Here is a 24,042-nt window from a genome sequence, read left to right on the forward strand (position 1 = left end):
ACGGGTGCGGTGAGGAGCAGGCGGCAGAGAAACAAAGATCTTGGTGTGCCGGCCGCGGAGGAACTGAGCGTGTGCGCGGGAACACCACCCTAGGGAGGGTGGAGGAGGGGGCCTCGGGCCCGGGCTGCGTCCGCCTCCGCGCGGTGGCGGCATCAGTGATGGCCGAGGCCGAGACCTGGGCCTGGAGGGTGGAGAGGGGAACTTAAGAAAACGGGCTTCAGGTGGCGAGAGTTGCAGCCTGGTGTACAGGGAAGGTGGAGAGGAGTGAATAGATAGTTTCCGCCACCACGCAGTTTTCGTCCTCTATCTTCATGAAATTGTGGCTTCTCAGATTAGGTCTATTTTCTGGGACAAATTATTCTTGGTATCAGTTTTCTCTCTCTCTCGTTTTTTTTTAAAGAGAAGAGGGAATCGTAGTAATGCTTATTGCAAAGATGAAATTTTAAAAGTAGTCCTTAAAATGATCCCTTGAGGATGTTTGGCACATAGTAAAGGATTTTCAGGGAGTGAATTCCCACTCCCGAATTTTGATTTAATTTAGTGGATGGTAGTGCCATTAATGGATATGGAGGGTGGTTGGAACAGATCCGCGAAGGAAATTTAAAATTCCTTTTTGATTAAGATGCCAAGTTTGCATGCAGATGGATATGTTGAGCGCTTAGATGAATTTGACTTTGGAACTTGAAGACAAAGTAGATTAAACTTTTTAATATTTTGGCCCTATGTATAACCGAGTTAGATGAGACTACCTAGAGAGAAATGAATTTAGTGATCTAGTATTTAATATTTTGAGTTACTCATTTACTGAGTTGGTTTTTTTTTTTTTTGGAAGTAATTACTCAGGGATGGAATTTACAGGTGGGCATTATTTACAATCACTGTTACAAAATACTAGGAATAATCTGATTAAAAAGAAAGGATTATTTTGGTCCAAGGTTTCAGTCCAGGGTGATTAGATTAACTCCACTGCATTTTGGCCTGTGGTGATTTAGCACATGGTGGAGAGTTTTTGGTGAAACAAACAAATATAACCTCCTTCTAGGGTGGGAGTTGGAGATCCTATACCCTTTCAAGGGCATGCTCCTTCTCCCCTTAATACAGGAAGGCTTTTCACTAGGCTCCACCTCTTAAAGATTCCACCATCTTCCAATAGTACCATGGACTGGGAATTAAACCTTTTACTGGGTGGGTCTTTGGACTTTTCCCTGAACCATAGCAGACATCTTTATCTCCACAATTTTTCTCAAAATGGGATATTCCATTCCCTTCACCAGATGACGGGCAAGTTTATCGTAGGGACCAGCTTGATGTTATTAGACTTAATACTAGCAAAATGCACTAGTAATGGTTTTTTTTTCTCTCAGCAGACTAAATTGATTATTCCTCCCTCTGGTTTTATATTTTGATAATTATTTAGACTAGCATTCTAGACTCTCCATCATTTTTAGTATTTTATAGTCTGGAGTAGAGGGCAAGTGCCAACAAGTATGATACATTGGGTTTCAAGGAAACTTATTTCCTACAGGGTTTTTTGTTTTGTTTTTGTACCAGAGATTGAACCCAGGGGCATTTAACTGCCGAAAGACATCCCAAAGCTTCTTTATTTTGGGACAAACCTCTCTAAATTGCTAAGATTGGCTTGGAACTTGCAATCCTTCTGCCTCAGTTCTCCCCAGTTGCTGGGATTACAGGCCTTCCCTGCCTCACATGGTTATTTATTTATTTTTGTGAAGGGATTGAACTCTGGCACTGGACCACTACACCACACCCACAGCCCTGTTTTGTATTTTTATTCAGAGACAGGGTTTCACTAAACTGCTTAGCACCTCACTTTTCCTGAGGCTGGGAAGCTGGGTTTGAACTTGGGATCCTCCTGTCTCAGCCTCCTGAGCCTCTTGGATTCCTTCATGCCCCACTGCACCCAGTACACCTGGCAATTCTACAAGCTATTCCTAAAAGAGTTTTGGTGCCTAACATTTAATAGGTCACTGTCCTCAGTTCAAGAAAGGGATGCTTAATGTATTTGTATGTCCCAATATAATATGTACTCTGCAGCATGAAGGATAGTCTGCTAGTAGTCAGAAAGAGAGGAGACGACTACACAAAATTATTAATGGCCATTTCTTTCTTCCCTCTTTTTTTTTTTTTTTTGTACCAGGGATTGAACCCGGTGGAATTTTACCACTTTATATCCCCACCCCACCTTTTTTTGAGACAGGGTCTCCCTAAATTCCTGAGGACTTCACTAAGTTGCTGGGCCTGACTTTGGACTTAATTCCTCCTACCTCAGTCTCCCTGGGATAACAGGCATGCACCACCACACCCAGCCCATTTTTTAATATAATATTCTGTATTTTGAATTTATGCCTCCATCATGAATGAATTACTTAAGTTTTCTAAGCCTTAGTTTCTTCCTATGTAGACAGTAATAGAATGTGCCATAAATTCCATTGTTGATCAGTAAATGAGTTAAAACAATAGATGCTCCTTGTAGAATGTAGGACATTGCATAAAATATTTAAGAAGAGATAAAAATCATTACTAGACCCCAAAGATAACCATTGTGGGGAAATTTCTTTACAACCTTGATCTGTTGACCTAGATTTTAGTAATTTCCAGGTAATGTTTTATTTCCAGGTTTTGGTATCATGCTATTTTTAACCAACTTTGTTTTCTTAGGTCCAAAGAAGACTCCTGAATCATGGGTGACGTTAAAAATTTTCTGTATGCCTGGTGTGGCAAAAGGAAGATGACCCCAGCGTATGAAATTAGAGCAGTAGGGAACAAAAACAGGCAGAAATTCATGTGTGAGGTACTACAGAATACAGTTCCTTTATGTGAATTATAAAGCTAGTTTTGTGGCTAAAATAAGAATGCTTTTGTTTGTGAATGTTAAAAATCAGTTGCACAGTGGGGAAGAATAGTTCTTGTATTGTGACTGCTATTCTCTTTCATTATAAATCATTTCCAAGAAAGCATTATTTATAGAATAATATAATAGATAAATAATTCTAACTAGAACTTAAATCTTCCTCAACAGTAGTAAAAATTAAAAAAATTAGATAAGCTGTTTGTAATTTTACTACATCTTTAGAAACAAAGTGCTTGAAAGAGTAATTGGAGAGGTTGTTATCAAATCAGGTTTTAATGTGATTAAACATGTTACATGAGAATATCTGAGCCACTTAAATGAATATTTTTATTTTATAATTTTAGCTTCTCACTAGATAGTACGGTTCAAGTTTTTTTAATAAGGTAGCCTTTGTGTTCTCAGGTGTGTTAGTTTTTAGTGTACTTTTAGAGTACTTAACTAAAAGTTAGCTGTTTATCTCTTAATGGACTATTTGAATTATAAGATTTTTAAGTAGAATTACCCAGCTTTAATACACTTTTTTTTCCTTGACTCTTGAAGGTTCGAGTAGAAGGGTATAATTACACTGGCATGGGCAACTCTACCAATAAAAAAGATGCACAGAGCAATGCTGCCAGAGACTTTGTTAACTATTTGGTTCGAATAAATGAAGTAAAGAGTGAAGAAGTCCCGGCTATGGGGGTAAGTACTTGATATGTATGTTGTATAATGGAATGATAAGTGGCTTCCTTTCACCCTTCTAGGTTCTTGGGGGTCAAATTAAACTAATATAAAACAGATTACCAGAAAAAGTACCAATTTATCATACGGGCAGGAGCATAACTGAAGAACAGCACATATACTAAAGTTGGAATGAACAGTGAATACCTCAGAACTCAATGAGTTCTGAAAGCTTGTACAGATGATCCCTGGCTTTTGACCATTTCTACTTGAAACGGTGCAAAAGTGATAGGCAGTCAGTAGAAATGGTACTTTTGAATTTTGGCCAGACTACCAATAATACAGGATAAGAAACTCACAGCTCCCAGTCATCTCTCTGATCACAAGGGTAAACAGCTAATATTCTACAGTATACTGTTGCTGAGCTATTAAGTTTAGTAACTTAGGTGTATTAAATTCATTTTTTACCTTTTGCCTTACAGTGAGTTCATTGTAACATAAGAACCTCATACATTGAGGAGGATCCTTCTGCATCCTCAGAAGAAGAGGTGGTCTTTCTGGGCTAGTTGCCAACCTTTAATTTCCTGTCCAGTGATACTGTAAAATTTTACCAGATTGATGAGAAGAGAGGATTCAGGACAATTGAGTTCCTTTTGGGGGTGGTCCCTCTTATAGACAGATAGTTCCCACTGCCCTTCGCCTCAAGTCCAAAGATGCATATTTTGTGGTGCCACTTCCTGGACTCTTTCAGTTGTAAGATTATGCAATCTCAGTATGTATGGAAGACATAGACTCATAATTTTTCACTTAGCAGAGGGGAAAGTGTTTTGTGCAGTGGAATATCATTTTTTTTTTGATCATCTAATTATTTTAATTGTATTATGTGAGAATAAAACAAATACCCAAACATCTTTTTTTATTGGTATTTAATTAAATTTAATTCTTATTTATTAAAAAATGAAGCTAAACATTTTCCAAAATATTGAGGAATTGTTGACGTGGTTTAGGTGAAATCTGGGATAACAAAGAGAAAGATGGTTTTTATAAAAGGTTTTGGCAGCCTGGTGCAATGGGGCAGTCCTGTAATCCCAGCACTCCAAAGGCTAAGGCAGAAGAATCACAAGTTCAAGGACAGCCTCCAGCAACTTAGCAAGACCTCTCTCAAAAAAGGACTGGTGTGGAGCTCAGTGGTGGATTGTGCCTGGGTTTAAATCCCAGTACCACAAAATACAATATTTAAGAATATTGTCTATATTAGTTTTTTTTCTTAGTACTATGCTAGTTTTAATAGGGTTCTTACGTTCCCTGAATTTATGTATTCCAATCTGTTTATGAAGTTAAAAATGAATGTTTCAGGTCTTCCCCACTGCTTGACCTAAAAGTTTTTAATTTAAAAAGAATTAAGGAAGATTTCTGGCTAAGGAAAAAAACATTCTAGCAAATGCCCTTCAAGTATCTGAAGTCATTGGTTATTGCTACATTTGTTAAAATCCATCCTATCTATTGCTTTATAGTGTAGATACTCTGGTGGCAGATTGTCTTAGTTTTCTTTCAGAAGACTTTTCTATTGACGTGTTTCTGGAAGAGTATTTGTATTTAGAGAGATGTTCTTACTTAGATGGCATCAAACTTCACGCCTCCTGCCTGGATCTCCCAAGTTGCTGGGATAACAGGTGTGCACCACCACTACACCTGGCTTGATTCTATTTCCTTGAGTTGGTTACATATTTTCTTCTGTCAGAAAATTTTGGATTGTATCCCGGGCACTTATTTATTTGTATGTGGTGCTTAGGATCAAACCCAGTGCCTCATGAATGCTAGGAAAGCACTCAGCACACTGAGTTACAACCCTAGTTCCTTACAAAGAGTATTTATTTGGTAGTTTTATCAGGCAATTAATTTTGTTTTAGATGCAAACTAAAACAATCTTTTGTATGTTAGAAGATTAGAAAATTGTTGCCGATTGGCTTAGAGTTTGCCCTCTACAGGAGCTCAGTGTTTAGCCAAAAATTTGGACTGTTTTTCAATCAAAATTTGAGGCTCCTCCTTCCTTCCTCTTGTCTTTTTAGGTTTCCTTTCACACTTTCTAACAGTTTTAATTTCCCTAAACTTTCTGACTCTCAGCTGGAGAGAAGCTGCCTTGTGGTGGTTTCTCACCCTTGTTATAACCTGATTCCCAATTTCAACTGCCCTCCAGAATCAGCCTACTTTTCACTCTTCAGTGCTTGCACATAGTTGGGGTGTTTTGTGTTTTGTTTTTGCATTTCCCCTGGAATGTTAACTTCAGAAGTGAGTCTTTTAACATGCCTTGATTTTTCCTGTCACTGCATCCCCTACTTTCAGTTCCTTTGTTTTAGCTACACTGGTATTCTAATTCCTGTAATGTTTCATCGCCTATATGCCTCAAAATTTTTGTACTTAAGGTTTCCTTCTGCCTGGAAAACTATTCCTTAACCTATCCTATTAAAGCCAGGCTTGGTGTTGCATGCCTGTAATCCCAGTGGCTCTGAAGGCTGAGGCAGGAGGATCCTCCCAAGTTCAAAGCCAACCCCAGCAATTTAGCAAGGCCCTAAGCAATCAGTCCCTGTCTCTAAATAAAATACGAAAAGGAGTGGAGATGTGCCTCAGGATTTAGCACCCCTGGGTTCAGTCCCCAGTAAAAACTAAAAATTTACATCACAAGTCTATTTCTATTTTAATTACCACCTTTATCTTCCCCATCCAAGGTGTTATCCCCATACACCTCCATTTTTCTACGTGGTATTTATTAACTCAAACCAGTACTACTAAGCTGGGGATGGTTATGTCCTTTGAGGACATTTGGCAACGTAATGGAGATATTTGTAATAATTGAAGGGGAGCTACTGTTTGATAGTAGGTAAGAGATCAGGGTTGCTGCTAATATCCTATACGATAGCTCCACATCTTCCTACAGTAGTTGACCTAAAATGTCAAACCAAGGTAAGAAATCCTGTTTAACCTCCCCATTCCAGGCATATCCTATTCAGATTTTTTATTTCATCCTGCACTTGTTCTTTCATCCTACAAATTACTCAGCATAAAGGATGTTTCAAAAAAATTTTGTTGGGGTAGATTTGAGATGTATATAAAAATAAGAATAATGTAATAAAACCCCAATGTTTACTTTTCAGCGTAGCCTTTTGTTATTTTGAAGCAAATCCTATCATTTGTTTTAGACCTCTGAAAGATCATTCCTTGTTTAAACATCAATTTTATATCAAAAATAGACAAAAAAGCAAAAATTTAATATCCTTAAATATGCAATTAGTATCCTGATTTTCTAGTTCTATAAACATTTTTCCCTTCCTTTTACAGTTTTAACTTGGGCTTCAAATGATTTCTATTGGTATCTCTTAAGCCCCCTCTCTCCTTTCCTAAGCTATTTATTGAACCCAGGGGCACTGTACCACTGCTCTAAATCCCACCTGTTATTTTTGAGCCAAGATCTCCCTAGTTGCCCATATAACCTCTAATTTGGAATCCTCCTGCGGCATCTTCCTTAGTTAAGTAGATGGGTTACAAGTGTGTGCCACCACTTTTAAACCCAAGAAATTCACTTTCATAATTTTTTATCCTGAAGAAGATAGATCAAAGTCCAAATGGTTCATGGCAATATTTTTTCTTGTTAGTTTAAAGTTGGCAACAATCCAAATGTCCATCAATATGCTGTTGCTTGGGCTATGTATATCCATATAACATATCAGTAAGGTTAAAATTTACATAAATCAGTATTTAAAGAAGTAGGAAATTCATTAAATACATAATGATATTCTCTTTGGTATGTTTGGCCGCTCAAATATGCCCTTAGTTGGCTCCTTCCATTGTATTTTTTCTCAGATCTAACTTCACAAGCATGGCTTTCCCATATTTACTCAAAATAGTGATAGTTTACATTGCCTATGTCTTCTATCTAGTTCTTCCCATTAGAATGTAGTTTCATGGAGATAAAACATCTGCCTTTTTTTGTTGTCATATCTTCCCTTTAGAATGATATCTAGTTCATGGGAGCACCTATAAAAGATACTTAACTGAATGTTTGTTCATTAAATGTACTAAATGAGCCAGGTACAATGGTGCATGCCCATAATCCAAGCCGCTCTCAAGGCCTAGGCAAGAGGATCCTGAATTCAAAGTCAGCCTCAGCAATGGTGAGGCACTAAGCAAGTCAGTGAGACCCTGTCTCTAAATAAAATATAAAATACAGCTGGGGATGTGGCTCAGTACCCTGAGCTCAATCTCTGGTACCGAAAAAAAAGATACTGAGAAAAGTAAGTGACAGTACAAGCTGATATTATTGTTTGTGGAAAAATTATATTTATATACTTTGTATATATTTTTAAATGTGTGTACACACACATACTCTCAGGTGAAAAGTTATGCGTGATTTTTACTGCCTGAAATGAGAACTGAATGGTTTTGTGATGACTTTAAAAAAAAAAAAAAGATGGGACTGAGATTGTGGCTCAGTGGCAGAGTGCTTGCCTAGCACATGGGAAACACTGGGTTGGTTCGATCTTCAGCACCACATAAAAATAAAAATAAATAAAATAAAGGTATTGTGTCCATCTACAACTAAAAAATTTTTTAAATGATGGGGAAAATATTGTGGGGAAGAAGGTAATACACATGCACCTCCTTAATACATTAAAAGAAGTTTCTAGTTCTTTAACATAAAAACACTGACTCTGCTTTGACTTTTCCTCTTACAGATTGCCCCTCCTCCACCCACTGTTCCTGCTGAGACATCTGACACCACAGCAAGTACTGGAGGAGAATTACCAACAACCATGGGAGGACCTCTTCCTCCACATTTGGCTCTCAAGGCAGGTAAGGGACTTGAATATGTGAGCATGACTGAAGATACTCAGTCTTTCTTGGTTATCATCTTAGCTTTCTCATTTGGAGAGGAAAAAACTAAACTCGAGATGTTAAGAGACATGACCCATGATTATCTTAAGTTTGTCAGTTACTATCAGATCATTTTATTTTTCTTAAAAATGTTCTACAGCATAAGTGTTTTATTAATTTTTGCCTCTGAAAAATTTTGTACAGGCTAGAACATTTATTTAAAGGGCCTTAGAATTTTTTCAAGTGGGAGGTGCTGTAATGCCGCAGTCTGGCTGGGCACAAATCACGAGCCACCACACAGCTTGTAGATTCAAACAGCAACTCTTTATTCCCAAACTCACACCAGCCGTCTACAATCACGTTCTGGGGAAATCCACGTTCTCTTCCCAAATCCACGTTCTCTGCCCAAATTCACCTCCACTGGGCTTCTATCTCCAAAATATACTGTCTGAATCCCTTGAGAACTCAAGGGGAACTCAGGCAGCAGGATACGCCCTATTCCCAGCAGGAATAATCTTAAACCTTAAACCTGGAACCTAAACTGGGAACGCCCTAAACACGATTATCTTAAAACCAGGAACACCCTAATCTGCCTTGGTCCTTGAGCAAGGTCACCTACATTCAATGTCACTGCAACATGTCAGCAACATGGGGTACGCTGGCAAGGAAATTGTCATACCTACTTGGCTAATGGCTCCCACAGCACTGTAAATCGTACCTGGTTTCATATGTTAGGCAAATTCTCTCAATATTGAACTAAACCCTTAGCTTGCTTTTTCTTGTTTTTCATTCTACCAGCTATATTGTAGACCAAATGTTATGTACGAATCAGCCCTTAAATCTACTACCCATTAAGTAAGCAAACATTGTCAGATTCTGCATATACTTTTATTGGAATGTCTACTGTAAGGAAGAATAAGTAGGATTTTGGTCAGATTGCTAAGGCTCAGATCCATTTTTTTTTCTTTTTTTTTTTTAATATTTTTTTTTTAGTTGTAGTTGGACACAATACCTTTATTTTTATGTGGTGCTGAGGATCGAACCCAGGACCTTGCAAGAGCTAGGCGAGCACTGTACCGCTGAGCCACAACCCCAACCCCTTCTTTCTTTTTGTTTTTGTTTTTTTTCCCCCCCAATGCTGGGGGTGGTAGGCAAGCACTCTATCATTGGTCTGCATCCTCAGCCCTCTTTTCAGATTGAAAATTTAGGAAATAGCATCTACTTAATAAAATTGCTTTTAGGAGTAAATAAAAAATTACTAAAGTAGTCAACTTTAGTAATCAGCACTGTTGTTATGCTTTCTCATAAGAGTCATCACTTTCTAGCTGGGTGTGGGTGGGGCAAGAGAATTGCAAGTTCAAGGCCAGCTTTAACAAATTAGTGAGGTCCTGAGTAACTTAGTGAGATACCCTGGGTCAAAATTGTAAAAGGTGAGGGAGGGACACTGGTGACTTTTAAAAATTATACATCCCTGGGTAGAATCCCCAGTACCAAAAAAAAGTCATCACTTTCTTACACCTCTTCATCTCCTTATTTCCATGAGCAGTCAGTCCTATAGTTGACTTGTCAGTTTCTTTAGTAAAGAAACATTGAATCTATTACATATTTGTAAGAAGTCTAAAACAAATCTTTACATGCTGGATTGTTTGTCACAAACTGTTGCTCATGATTTAAAAAAAAAAATAGCTTCATCAGCCTTGAAATTTGCAATTTAAATCTATGTTTCAATATAACACTTCAATTAAGTTGTGAAGATTTCAGGCCTTTTAACAAATTGTTGAAACTTAAAGCACCAAATGTTTAAACATAAAGTGCCAAAATGGGGCTGGCGATGTGACTCAAAGCGGTAGCGTGTGTGCCTGGCATGCTCGAGTTGCTGGGTTTGATCCTCAGCACCACATAAAAATAAAATACAGATGTTGTGCCCACCAAAAACTAAAAAATAAGTATTAAGAAATTCATATTCTCTCTCTCTCTCTCTCTCTCTAAAATAAAATTTAAAAGTGCCAAAATCTACTTTAGGAAGACTCTAAAATATTTAGGTTTTTTTTTTTTTTTTCTTTTCTTTCTTTTTTTAACCTTGATTCATCAAGAGAACAATTGTTTTCTTTAACAGAAAATAATTCTGGGGGAGCATCTGGCTTTGGTGCTCCTGGACCAACCTGGGACCGGGGAGCCAACTTGAAAGATTACTACTCAAGAAAGGAGGAACAAGAAGTACAAGCGGTAAGTCACCCACTATTTTCACTTCTGGAAATGTAATTTGGGACTTGATTCACAGCAGGGTTTATGACATTAACAAGTTAATAATTCAGTGACTCTTTTAAATGATTATTTAAGACTGTTCACATGAATTACCATAAACCTAAACTACTGGTTAAATCTGGGCAGATTGCCTATGGGAAAAAAAAAACAGTACTTATCCCTGGTGATAATGTAAAAATTTCTTCTACTTTATAGGAAATGTAATTATCTCAGGAAATCTCACTTCATAAGCACAAAGCAAAAATATATTAATAGTACATTTCTTTCAATACATTTAAAGTAGTGAGCACAAAAATTGTCAGTTTTGGAACAGTTCATAAACAGTATACAATACTATACAATAGCTTGTTGATAGACAGGATCTTTGGGTGCATTAAAAATTAATTCTGGGCTGGGATGTGGCTCAGTAGCAAAGTGTCTGCCTTGCATTCACAAAGCCTGGATGCAACCCCATTTCCAAAAAAAAAAAACCCACCAAAAAACAATTTTTTTTAAATCACAGTGGATTCTGATTGTTTGGACTAAGGTTAGAAACTTTCATAGTATAAAAGATAGTGCAAAGAAGATACTGTTAATTAGAACAGATTTTTAAAATTAAAACAAAAATACTGTTAACATTTTTGTGTCTTAAGTATGAATAACTTCACTAAAATTGGTGCAGCCAGATTTAATTATCACTGGTTCCACAGACTCTAGAGTCAGAAGAAGTAGATTTAAATGCTGGACTTCATGGAAATTGGACCTTGGAAAATGCTAAGGCTCGCCTGAACCAGTATTTCCAAAAAGAAAAGATCCAAGGAGAATATAAATACACCCAAGTGGGTCCGGATCACAACAGGTTTGCTTGTTTCGCTCTTTCTTTCTATAGCACGTTAAGGTTGTTTTGAATATTTGTTGTTGAATGTGTTCCATTTTTGTGTTAACTGGTTTATTGTGTGGATCAGCAGTTTACTGTGGTTGTGGTTGTAAGAAGATATGCAAAATCTCGGTGATGCTGGACTTTTTAAGGTTCTCATTTAAGTCTGAGGCCAAAGTTACAGCCACTAGTACTAAGTAGTTCATTGGCATTGTTTGTGATGCTAGACTTAAGGTTCACATTTAAAATCTGAGTGGCCAAAGTTAACAGCCTCTAGTAGTGGCTTGTTAATTGAGTTAAAAACCAGCTAGAGGTGACAATTTTGTTCATTGTGGTATTCTTAGAGGAAGTTCTAAGTACTGTGTGTTTAATGGGTCACATTACATGTACGTTTCATACTCAGGTTGATTGTATTGCATCTAGATCCACATTTCATTTCAGGTTGAACGTCGCCGGCTTTCTTTGAGAGTTCTGTTGTTGGCATTTAAGGGCTGTAAAGTTAAGGATGACCTCAGTCTCTATATGTGGTTTAGCATACTTCTTTGTTGTTTAATGTATAAATCTGAACATAAAGGAAAGTTGTTAATGTGACAGTATGTTTCTCAGCCTGCTTGCTGTTCTTCCTAAGAGCATTCCAGGGTGTAGTAATTATTACTCCCAGGAAGGCTCATATGGATTAGACTTTTCTGGGGGGACTATTTTTATTGGGAGAGAGTGAAAGTTTTAATGGAAACTTTCCATATGATTCGATTTGCTGTCCTTAATTATATGAAATAAATTGTCAAAATAAATTACAAACATTTTCTTGAAAATCTTGGATGCATTTAGCAACCCTAAAATAATTATTACTAAATTGAAATTTTGACTCAATCCAAATGATAAGAGCATGGCTCCTCCTGCTTCCCACTGTTTTATTCAGTCCTGAATTCTCAAATTTATACTTTATTTCTGCTGTCATATTCTGAAACCTTATGGATATAATTGAAAGATAACACTTGTTGATGATTGGTTTTCTTTGATAAATTGTTCTGAACTAATTGGGCTTAGTAGCACTTGGTGATTTTAAGAATAAGATACCTAAGTGTACCTGAAGCTCATTGTTTGCAAACATTTTTTAATATTAGAATCTTATTGAATATTGATACATAGAAGCAAAGAATTCAGGACATGACAACGTAGGAGGCAGAGACAGTTGGGGGAGCTGGGACAGCATTGCTCTTTGTATGTCCTTTATTAAAAGGCATAACAGACAGCAACACCAGAGGTCTGTGTTCATACACACATGTGCTGCTGCTTAGGCTGAACTAAGCAATCACATGGGATACTATTGTAAACTGATTTCTGGTGTCGCTGTTCCCCCTAGGTGGAGGAGAATGAGATTGAGTGCTGACTTTAAGCCTGGCTGAGAAACATACTGTCATCGGTGTCATTAATGAAAGGGTGGATGTTGTTCCCCTGAAAGCCAGTGGCCTTTGATCCCTGAAGCCGCTGTGCCTGAAGGTCAGTTCACAAGAGATATAGGAAGGAGTCTAACAGTGTTTTCTTAAGCCTTACCTAACCTTTTATTCACAGCACACAGACAAGATTAGAATGTGCCTGATCAGTGAAAGGACTAGAGTGCTTAGTTTTCAGTTGGCAGTTTTTCCCTTGTGTGAATATGTAATTTCTGTAGACTCCCCTCATGTTTTAGCTGTAACATTAAAAAGTTTTATTTTCTAGGACCTGATTTAAGTAAATGCCGCGTAAATAGGTCACATTTTTTGTTACTAAGGCTGCTTCCAACTGTAGGGAGATAATGGAACTCTGCCTTAGTGTATGTGCATGTGTGAGTTTGCATGTGTTAGTTTATCTCAGTACTCTTTAATGGGTGGCGTACCTTTGGTTCCAGCACCACCCCACCCTCCACCCTCCAAACAAAGTATCCCATGCGCAGGGATTTTAAGTTAACCATAACTGTAATTTGAAGAGTTTTGGGGGCTCTAACATTGAATGTGTTCTAGCTATTTAGACTCCAGCCTTTGGAATAAGTAAGTAAATATAGAATCTGAAACCCTAACATTTTCTTTTCATGAACCATTGGCTCATCAACTTTGATTATAAATATTTTATGCAGTGTTGTATATTATTTGAAGGTTACATACTTTGTTCTAGGATTGGACAGAAATAAATGTTTAGAATGTTCCTTTGCTAAGTTTTGCCTAAAGCAGTTGGAAAGCCTGCCTGACTTGGGAGATCTGGATTTAGTTATTTCTGACAGTGAAAATCCTAACCGTGTTTGTATGTGTTGTTACAGGAGCTTTATTGCAGAAATGACCATTTATATCAAGCAGCTGGGCAGAAGTAAGTGTTACTGCTTCCTTGGTGCTTTTTAAGTATTTGTATTTTAGTCTATAAAATAAACATAATAGATTCATGTACAGGAAAAGAATTTTAACAAATTTAGTAATATACAGAATCACAATAGCAGTATATAAAGTACTACACTCAAATGAGGGCTAGATTAAAGCTAAAAGAGATTAAAGGAAAGGATGTGGTGGATGAGGAAAGGAGGAATGAGGCTCTCACAGTATGAGAGTTGTCGTGTTATGAAGTCCTCCAGCCACCCATGATGATGGCTGGACCAGTTATTAGATCCAAGTCTCTTCTTCCAGTGGAAAGGCATTTCCTACACACCAAAAGGATATGGGGTGGGGAAGAGTAGGCTTTTTATTCTGGATATTGTGGTAAACAGCTGATCCAAGCAATTTCTGTAATACTGGCTTCAACAATTTAGTCCCACTTGACTTAGCAAGACCTTGTCAAAATAAAAAGAGCTGGGAAACATGGCTCAGTTGTTAAAGCACCTCTGGGTTCAATCCCTGGTAGCGGGCCCCGCCCCCAATTTTGTAAAATGCTGTTTGTATTTGCTCTTAACTTCACCGATGGAGGTAGATTTCATTTATAGATATGAATTTCTTTTTACAAGATGGTTGCCTTTAAATCTTAATACTGTTTGTAGTTTTTTATCATAGGCATTTAAAGTATGTATATTTCAAAGAATGTTGATATTATATGAATAGATTCATAAAGTCAAGGTAAATATGACCCAGCAACTTATTTTGAGATTCTTTCTCAATATGAAAATGGCTGGGGATTATCTCAGTGGCAAAGCTCTAGGGAGTTCATTCCCAAATACCAAGAAAAAAGAAAATGTGAGTTACCTACAAAGATTGGGATTATTCATTTAGGAAGTTTTAAAAGGCTAAAATGCAACGCCCATATGCTTTTTTTCCTAGTAGTAGGTATTGGGTGACCTTGAATAAATTACACCTGACATAAGTGGGGTTCAATTTACCTATCTGCAAATCGAGAGAAATGGCCTAAGGTTCCTTCCAGCTTAAAAATTCAAACTTACTCTATTGATTTAAATTTAGGAGAGGAAAATCTTTGCTGATAGTGTCAACATTTAAGTAGTTCATCAGATGTTGAATTTCTTATCCTAGACATGGAAAATAATTTATTTTTATGTAAATGGGGTTTTGTTAAGGAAAAGAGGATAAAAGCATTCTAAATTTTGTCACACATTGACTAGGATTAGTTTGTAACTCAGGTAAATAGAAGGCAATCATTGCTTCCCTTTTTTTGTTTTGTAGTCATCAGTCTGAAAACTGAATGATAGGGGAGAAACTTCTATTGTCCATTGGTATTTTCTTTAACAATATGACAGATAGTTTCAGTAGCTGTGTCCCTCCAGTCAAATCCAACACACTGCCTATTGGAACACCTCAGCAGCCATTCATTTGATGTTTGGGCACACCAAACATTTTTGGTAAAAGACTGGATACATTGTTATTTTTACAGCTGTTTAAAACAAAAAAAAAACAGTTTCCCTGGCCTGTTGTTTATCAAACCCTAAATTAAATATTGTCAGTGGCTGCTTTCACATGTTAAAGATACACTAACAAAGGGTACAAGGCTGCAAAGCCTAAAATATATATTTTACTCCTTTTTATGAGACAGGGTCTCTGTATGTTGCCCAGCCTGGAATCCTCCTGTCTCAGTCTTTGGAGGTCTGTGACTATACACGCCCCCCTGCAACCATCAGTCCTTAGACCTGAAATCTAAATCTTTGATTGTTTTTATGTTGTGATTCATTAAATTGTAGGTGGGGAGTGGGGTGGCAGTGCTGGTGACTCGACCCAGGGCACTCTACCACAGAGGTTCATCCTCTGTTCTGTGTGTGTGTGTGTGTGTGTGTGTGTGTGTGTGTTTGTCCCACAGACTTTTTTTTTTTAAAGAGGGTCTCACTGACTTCTCTGGAAGTCCTCAAACTTTCTATCCTCCTGCCTCAACCACCAGATTCCCTGGGATTACAGGCTAGCGCCACCATGCAAAATAATTGTTCAATTTTATTTTCAAAAGTTAAATGTGGTGTCATTCCCTTTTATTGCCTCATGGTGGTAATAATGACAGCTTTGTTAAAATAGGTTGTTTGTTTTCATAGCATTGACTTATGTGTCTTAATAAGCCTAGAACCAAAATGGTTGTTTACTTAGTCCACAAGTTATTGTGGAATTGCATTTGGTTAGGAAATAAAACAGTTAAAGCCTATTGTGCCTAATCTTTATTTAGGGCTTCTTTGGTTTTAAGTGCTGAGTTGCTTATGATATTTCTTCCACTTTATACTTCTGCTTTGGTAATCCTGACCTTATATTACAGGGATTTTTGCACGTGAACATGGATCAAATAAGAAATTGGCAGCACAGTCCTGTGCCCTATCACTTGTCAGACAGCTCTATCATCTTGGAGTGATTGAAGCTTACTCTGGACTTACAAAGAAGAAAGAAGGAGAGACAGTAAGTCTTTAGACTTAATAGCCTAGCCCAGTGAGATGTGGTAAGATTAAACTTGGATTACATTTAATCTTTTGGCTAAAAAGAAGCTTAGTTTCCTATTTTGTGAAATCTTACTACACAGTAAATTGAATGACCATGCTAATCATCTGTATATGGCCTGTGTTTCTAGTGAACAGGGAACAAATAATCATTGAAGCAGGTTGGGGTCTGGTAATCAGAGCTTGAACCAATGGGTGCCTAAGCACATAGCTCAGTTTCCAGCCTCTGCAATCTGGCTTTCAACCTGAGATCAGCCTCCTGCCATGACACTAGGCTGAACCAATTCTCTTTACTTATGTCAGTTGCATACTCTTATTCCCACTGTTGTAAGTTTGTGTTGTATTCCTGTATTCGTTACATGATTTTTATCAACATCTTTTTTTCTGTAGGTGGAGCCTTACAGAGTTAACATCTCTCAAGATTTAGAGCATCAACTTCAAAATGTGATTCAAGAGCTAAATCTTGAAATTGTGCCCCCAGTAAGCATATTTAGCTTTTTAGTTTACATTATATAGAACAATTCTCAATAGACGAGTGGACTTGTGGACTCATGCAACTTTTCTCTTTTTTTCTTTTTTTGGGGGGATTTTATTTTTTTAATAGCCTATTGATCCTTCTATGCCAGTTATGCTCAACATTGGAAAATTGGCTCATTTTGAACCATCTCAGCGTCAAAACCAAGTGGGTGTGGTTCCTTGGTCACCTCCACAATCCAACTGGAATCCTTGGACTAGTAGCAACATTGATGAGGGTCCCCTGGCTTATGTAAGTACAGCGTTGTTTTTTGAGAGGTCTTTAATATATTTCATTAGATTGTCTATGTTAGACAATAAATTAAATATTGCCTTCCAATTTTACAGGCTACTCCAGAACAAATAAGTTTGGACCTCAAGAATGAATTGATGTACCAGCTGGAACAGGATCATGACTTGCAAGCAGTAAGTTTGAAGTATTTAAACATGGTGCCTAAAGGTTCATAACATTCTAGGTATGGGTAAAAGGACAATGAATACTGTATTTTGTCCTCTCTAGAAATATGCACCAAACTACTAATCTTAGCTGCCTCTGTGGGTAATTGCTATGAGTAAGAAGACTAGGAACAGATCTCACACACACCCCCATATAATTTAATGTAAAACAAAAATAAATTTAATTGGTTGGTTGTATTTTAAAAAAGAAAACAACATTGTGTTGTCATTTAAATACCAGATGTTACCTAACAGATATTAACATTGTGTAACAAATGGTAAGGGGAAATGCTTGCTGAATGGTCATGAAGAACTAGGAAAAGCAATGTGTAGAAAATATTACAATATTGTTTGGAAATTTAGAAAAGAGACAATTCTATAAAATATTAGTTTATGGAAAAAATATTTTAAGTATTAAGCCACTGGAAGTGAGTGTTATATAAGAGATGCCACTTTATTAAAGAATTAACATATTTACTCCTAATAAAAAGTAGAATTTGCCTGACATGTAACTTTTATAAAATAGGTTTTGCAGGAGAGAGAGTTACTACCTGTGAAGAAATTTGAAAGTGAAATCCTGGAAGCAATTAGTCAAAATTCAGTTGTCATTATCCGAGGGGCTACTGGATGTGGTAAAACCACACAGGTTCCACAGTTCATTCTGGATGACTTTATCCAGAACGACCGAGCAGCAGAGTGTAATATCGTAGTAACTCAAGTAAGTAACTCAAATTTTTAACCCAATGAGGTGTGTTGATAAAGTAAGAAATGAAAGTACCTGGAAATCAGGTTATTGCTATTTGATTATTTGATATCTCCCCCTTTGTAGTCTCATAAGACTCTGAAAGCTCTAGTATAATAGGCTAGCTATTCATTTAGTACTAGGGATTGGAACCGGTAGCTCTTAACCACTGAGCCATATCCCTAGCTTTTTTTTTTTAAGTTATTATTTATTTTGAGATGGGGTTAAGTTGCTAAGGACTCCTGCCTCAGCCTCCCCAGCCAATGGGATTATAGGTGTGGGCCATTACACCTGGCAGTTGTATTTTGTTTGTTTTCCAGTTTTAGTTTTTTATTAAATTATTGGGGTACTAATGCTTGAATCCAGGGTTCTCTCTGAGCTTGCACCCAAGCGCTTTTTTGAGACAAGGTCTCACTAAATTGCTAAGGCCAACCTTGAATTTGTGATCTTCCCTGCCTCAGCCACTGGATTACAGGCAAGTGTCCAGCTTGTGCCCTTTAAAATTAAACAATGGAGTTGGGGTTATGGCTCAGCAGTAGAGCGCTCGCCTCGCATGTGCAAGACCCTGGGTTCAATCCTCAGCACCACACAAAAATACATAAAAAGATAAATAAATAAATAAAAGTAAAAAGAAATTTTAAACAAACACAAAACCAAAAAAAGACCTTAGATGATTTTCCAATCTCCAGTATTTTATGTGGTAAGTTAAAATGGATCCCATGCTAAAGGGAGGTTTTAGTCCTGGGATCAAACAGGAGTGAAGAGTTCATTCTAAGGAGAAAATTGGCTCATAGCAAATAATAGCCTTATCAATTTTATCATTTTATGATTGAGTAAAAACTTCTGAGCAAGAACAGGCAAGACAGTAAACCAGGTAATGGTGAACTTTTACTGAAAGCTTGCCTGTATTCTAGAATCTATTCTAAATAGTTGAGTTTTTAAAAACTTCATTTGGAATTCAAAATGTCCTTAAGGTATAGGTAGCTTTTATTTAATATTTCTTACTAAATAAATTAAGACCCAGAATAATTTAATAGACCCAAGGTTAACACAGAATAAACTAAAACTCAAAACAAAATGCCTATCTTCAGGAGTCTTCCTTTTAATAGTTGTATTATAATACTGTACTTTCAATAATCAGTGCTGGCAAGTTATCCCAGTGCCTCAGATCAGCTCTAACCTTGTCCTTCTGAGACTTGGATGGAGGGCATGCAAATCGCCAGATACTGCTCCTCAGTCAGGTTCAGACTTGTTAGGGATTCTTAACCAGTGGAAGCTTACAAATAAATCTTGAAATAAAATAATTAAAAAATAATAAAAATTGCACGTTAAGTTTCTCTAGGAAATTTTATATGCTCCAAAATATGAAACACTTGTAGCATCATTATGACTACTCATACTAGAAAAATCAGTTCCATTTTCTAACAGACCACATTCAAAATGCAGTTATTGCATTTTATTGCATAAAATCATCCTCAGTCATTATGTTTAAGGTCTATGAAATATACATGAAAGTATCAAATTCCATTTCTTAATTTTCTGATTATGTATGTATACACTCCAAAATCTAAAATATTCTTTGTCCTAAACATTTTTAATAATGAATACTCACTTGTAGGTTTGTTTTTAGAGAAAGAATCCCAACAACCTTTTTGTCTCAAAATGTTCTTTGATTTCGTTAATCAAATCAAGACTGGCTGCGAATCTTTTGCCTCATGGTGAAAGTTTCAACTGCCCAGGATCCTGATGCAATAAAACATTGCAGGGTCTTAATCCTTCCCAAGTCTTATTATTTCTTCTTTTTCTTCTTCTCATTCTTCTTCTTATTGTAGTTGTAGGTGGACATAATGATTTTATTTTATTTGTTTATTTTTATATGGTGCTGAGGATGGAACCCAGTGCCTCAGAACATGCTTGGCAAGCACTCTGTCACTGAGCTATAGCACCAGCCCCTAGAGGTTACCATTTTAAAGAGGAACTTACCTTTGCTCTGTTCTCCCCACTACTACCCTGTTTTTAGTCAGTCCAGTCATAGGGAAAAACAGAATATAACCAATGAGCTAAAGAGAAATCTTTTCAAAGGTTGTTTGCTACCCAAATGACAAGGATTATTTTCAGTGCCTGCATGGTATATCACAACTGGGTTGTTCAAACAAAAATGAATTTTTTATTGCCTTTCATCTTATTATTTGCTTATTAATTTGTGTCCCTTCCCAAACAATTTGGACATTTTCAGTGATTTTATTTGTAAAATGCAAATATCAAACTTTATCTGCGTATGTCTTTGACAAATGTATAACAATGAACTACATGGTACAGTGGTGGATCAAATTTTGTTTTATATTTGATTCATGAAAACCAGTTTCACTTATCCATTGAATGCTTGTTTTTATTCTGTTCATAGGATGATATTGAGTCAAGAGGTGGAAGATACACTGAATTATTCCACCTTTTTGTCTGATGGGATTTTTTGTAGATGGTTAACAAAGTTCTTAAAACACTATGTGTCTAGCAAGGTAGCACACACCTGTAAATTCCAGCTTCTCAGAAGACTGAAGCAGGAGGATTGCAAGTTTGAGGCCAGCCTGGACAATTTTAGTGAGATGGTTAGCTCATTGTTAGAGCGTTCATATGTCCCATCTACATTAGTGCAAAAAAGAGCAAATTACAAAATTATTCTATATAAAATAACTCTGCTATGGAATTAAATGGTACTATATTCTTTCATAATATTTTAAAATAATTGGGGAGTGTAGGAAGATATCATTACTGCTTTATGTTTCAGTTATTAAGTAGACATTTTTACTATGATAATTTAAAAACTTTTATAAGTGTAATCAATTCTGTGGTTGTAATTTTTTTTTTTCTGTCTGTCTCAGCCCAGGAGAATTAGTGCAGTTTCTGTGGCAGAGCGAGTTGCATATGAGAGAGGAGAAGAACCCGGAAAAAGCTGTGGCTATAGTGTTCGATTTGAGTCTATACTTCCCCGTCCTCATGCCAGTATAATGTTTTGTACTGTGGGTGAGTCATGTGTTTTGATTTCTTTCTTTCTTTTTTAGAGAGAATTTTTTTAGTATTTATTTTTAGTTTTCGTGTGGACACAGCATTTTTATTTTTTTTATATGTTGCTGAGGATCGAACCCAGCCCCCTGCGCATGCCAGGCGAACACACTACCTCTTGAGCTACATCCCCACCCCCAATGTGTTTTGATTTCTTGTTTGGCATTTGTATTGACATGTTTGTCAAGAATAATTTGAATAACCAAAAAATTAGACTCAAAATAATGAGCCAGTCTCACAATTCTTTGAAAATAAAACTCAGCATTTTTTCTTTATTATATCTGCTGCTTATTATAACAGAGATTAAATAAGTCTATGAAAAATATATTTCAACATATACTACCTCCTTTTTATTATGCTAAATATATAATAAGCAGAATATTAAAGTATAGTTGTCATGAAATATGCTTATTTGATTCAGTACTTTACTACTTTTCTCTAATATAGAACCACATCTGTGATTGTTGCTCTCTTTTTTTCAAGGAGTGCTTCTCAGAAAATTAGAAGCAGGCATTAGAGGAATCAGTCATGTAATTGTAGATGAAATACATGAACGAGACATCAATGTAAGTAAATTGTGAGGTACCAAAAGGGTGCTAAAGCTAATTTGTCTAAATGCAGAGAAGTCAAAATAGAATGCCTTGCTTTTATTTTCTCTTTTCACGCTGCTTATATCATTTAGCTAGTATGTACACCTGTGAACTTTAAAAACTAAGATGATCTTTTTAGCAAGTCCGTTCTAGCTTTTTTCTTTTGTTGCTGTTAGCAGTTATTGAAAGTATATTGAATATTATAAGTATTTTGAAATAAGTGTATATAAAGTGATATCTAAAAACTGGCATAATTTAACACCTAAGCTAATGATTTTATGACTTAATAGGTAATGGAATTTTATTATTAGTTTTCACTAGAAATTTATATGTTGCTTTTGTGGGGGGAGGGGACTGGAGATTAAACCCAAGGGCCTTGTGCATGCAAGACAAGCACTTTACCACTCCACTATGTGCTCAACCTCTTTGTTTTTCTTTTTGGTACCAGGGGTTGAACTCAGGGTAACACTGAGCCACATCCCCAGCCCTGTTTTGTATTTTATTTATAGACAGGCTTTCACTAAGTTGGTTAGTACCTCACCATTGCTGTGGCTGGCTGTTAACTAGCAGTCTCCTGCCCCATCATGAGCCGCTAGGATTAAAGGCATATGCCGCTGCACCTGGCCATTATTTTTAATTTCACAGTAATTAATCATTTGGGATGTTTATATAGATCTGGTCTTTTTAGATATTAATGATAGCCATGCCAGAATTAAGTAGAAACTACAGATTTTCTGCCCTTGTCTCTTCTGGACCTTAATGAAATGCATATGAAGTTGACAGTATACCATTTTATGAATTAAAAGATTGACACTATATGAAGAAAAGTCTGCAAGATTTCAGTGTGTGGTTTATTTATTCAAATTGTCACCATCCTGATATTACTTAAAACAAGGTGATTGGATAAAACGTTAATCTAGTAAAATTTGCATTCTTTGTATTTTTAAGCAAACATTAAACATCTAAAAGATGTCAATATTACCATGGTAATGATTTGTATGAAGTACTTGATATTAAACCCCTGCAAAAAGACATGTAAGCTCTCTGTAGGAAAACTTTTGAGAGTTGTTATAAAATGTTTAAAAAAGAACAGAACATATGTAGAAAGACTTGAGATCAATTATCAAGTTCTCTCAAAACCAGTCAAAATTCCAGCAGGATTCTCCACAGAACTTAATAAACTGGTTATAAGTACTTCGGAGGACAATTTATTGCTGAAAACAACTGGCCCTTTTTAAAGAATAACAAAATGGAGTTTCTTTCTTTGGTGACACCAGGATTTTTTCTGAATCCACAATATTTCAGTGTGGTACATGAGTTAATAGACATACTACGGAGTTGAAAGAAAATTGTGTTGTGTTGTTCTCTGAGTTTTGGTTTAAAGCTGTCAGATCAGTGGGGAAAAGAATGGATTATTCAATAAATGGTACTGAAAACTAGTGGATCATCCATGAGGAAGTAAATAAAATTGGAACCTGCTTCATAAAAAGATTACAGAAATCAATTCCAGGGAGATTGAGGACTTGACTTAAATGACAGTACAGTTTGAAAATTCTTAGTTCAAAAACATAAACATTTTTAGATACCACTACGCAATAGAAATACAATATGAACTTCATGAGTAATTTTAGTTTGCTTTTAATATATTTTGGAAAGTATAAAGGAAATAGTGAAAATAATTTTAACATTTAATCCAGTTTGTCAAATATTTTAAACATAAAGCAAGTTTTTAGACTAGATTAATGTTTTAATTTCCCCCCATGAATCCTTCAAAAATCTGGTGTATGTTTTATATTTAGAACATATCTCAATTCAGGTTAGCCACATTTTATGGGATTGGTCATATGAACAATGGTTACTATTCCAAGCACCATAGTTCTAGACTTTGAATGATTGAAGAAAGCAACAGTCACAAACCTTGAAGAATGTAATATGAGTCTATATTAAAATAAAGATTATTGTTTATTCAAAAGATATTGTAAAGCTAGACGATTCTGCACGGGTGGTATAGACATATTAAATTCTTACAGTTCCATTTTTTTAAAAAATTCAAATGAATTATTAGAAAAATTAGTAAAATATAAAAAGAATGCTAAGCACAGGGGTATTTGCCTGTAATCCCAGAAAAACCAGACCTTGTGGCAGGAGGAACCCCTGTTTAAAGACAGCCTGGGCATCTTTGAGACACACTAAATTAAAAATGAAAAGAAATGGACTGGGGTTGTGTTGCTCAGTGGTAGAGCCCTTGCAAAAAAAAAGATATAAACAGGCATTTGATAGAAGAAG

The 24,042-nt window shown here is 36.3% G+C and overlaps 1 protein-coding gene across 2 annotated transcripts in view; it reads left to right on the plus strand.

Annotated features, from left to right (window-relative positions):
• The window catches only part of Dhx9 (DExH-box helicase 9), a 42,010-nt gene that overhangs the window by 571 nt on the left and 17,397 nt on the right, over nt 1-24,042 (plus strand). The window contains exons 2-14 of one of the 2 annotated variants that reach the window (XM_046419522.2): nt 2,680-2,812; nt 3,413-3,553; nt 8,263-8,380; nt 10,518-10,627; nt 11,356-11,504; nt 13,816-13,862; nt 16,221-16,357; nt 16,786-16,875; nt 17,000-17,161; nt 17,257-17,334; nt 17,891-18,082; nt 20,986-21,127; nt 21,650-21,732. In XM_046419522.2, the coding sequence (XP_046275478.1) occupies nt 2,702-2,812; nt 3,413-3,553; nt 8,263-8,380; nt 10,518-10,627; nt 11,356-11,504; nt 13,816-13,862; nt 16,221-16,357; nt 16,786-16,875; nt 17,000-17,161; nt 17,257-17,334; nt 17,891-18,082; nt 20,986-21,127; nt 21,650-21,732 (1,560 nt within the window). In that variant the 5' untranslated portion in view covers nt 2,680-2,701. Of the gene's footprint in view, nt 1-2,679; nt 2,813-3,412; nt 3,554-8,262; nt 8,381-10,517; nt 10,628-11,355; nt 11,505-12,885; nt 13,023-13,815; nt 13,863-16,220; nt 16,358-16,785; nt 16,876-16,999; nt 17,162-17,256; nt 17,335-17,890; nt 18,083-20,985; nt 21,128-21,649; nt 21,733-24,042 lie in introns of those variants that run through there. The other variant, XM_046419524.2, reaches the window with a different exon arrangement.

Source organism: Marmota monax, unplaced genomic scaffold, assembly GCF_021218885.2.
Source record: "Marmota monax isolate L192 unplaced genomic scaffold, Marmota_monax_Labrador192_F-V1.1 WCK01_AAM20220418_F8-fsc00209, whole genome shotgun sequence".
Taxonomy (NCBI): Eukaryota; Metazoa; Chordata; class Mammalia; order Rodentia; family Sciuridae; genus Marmota; species Marmota monax.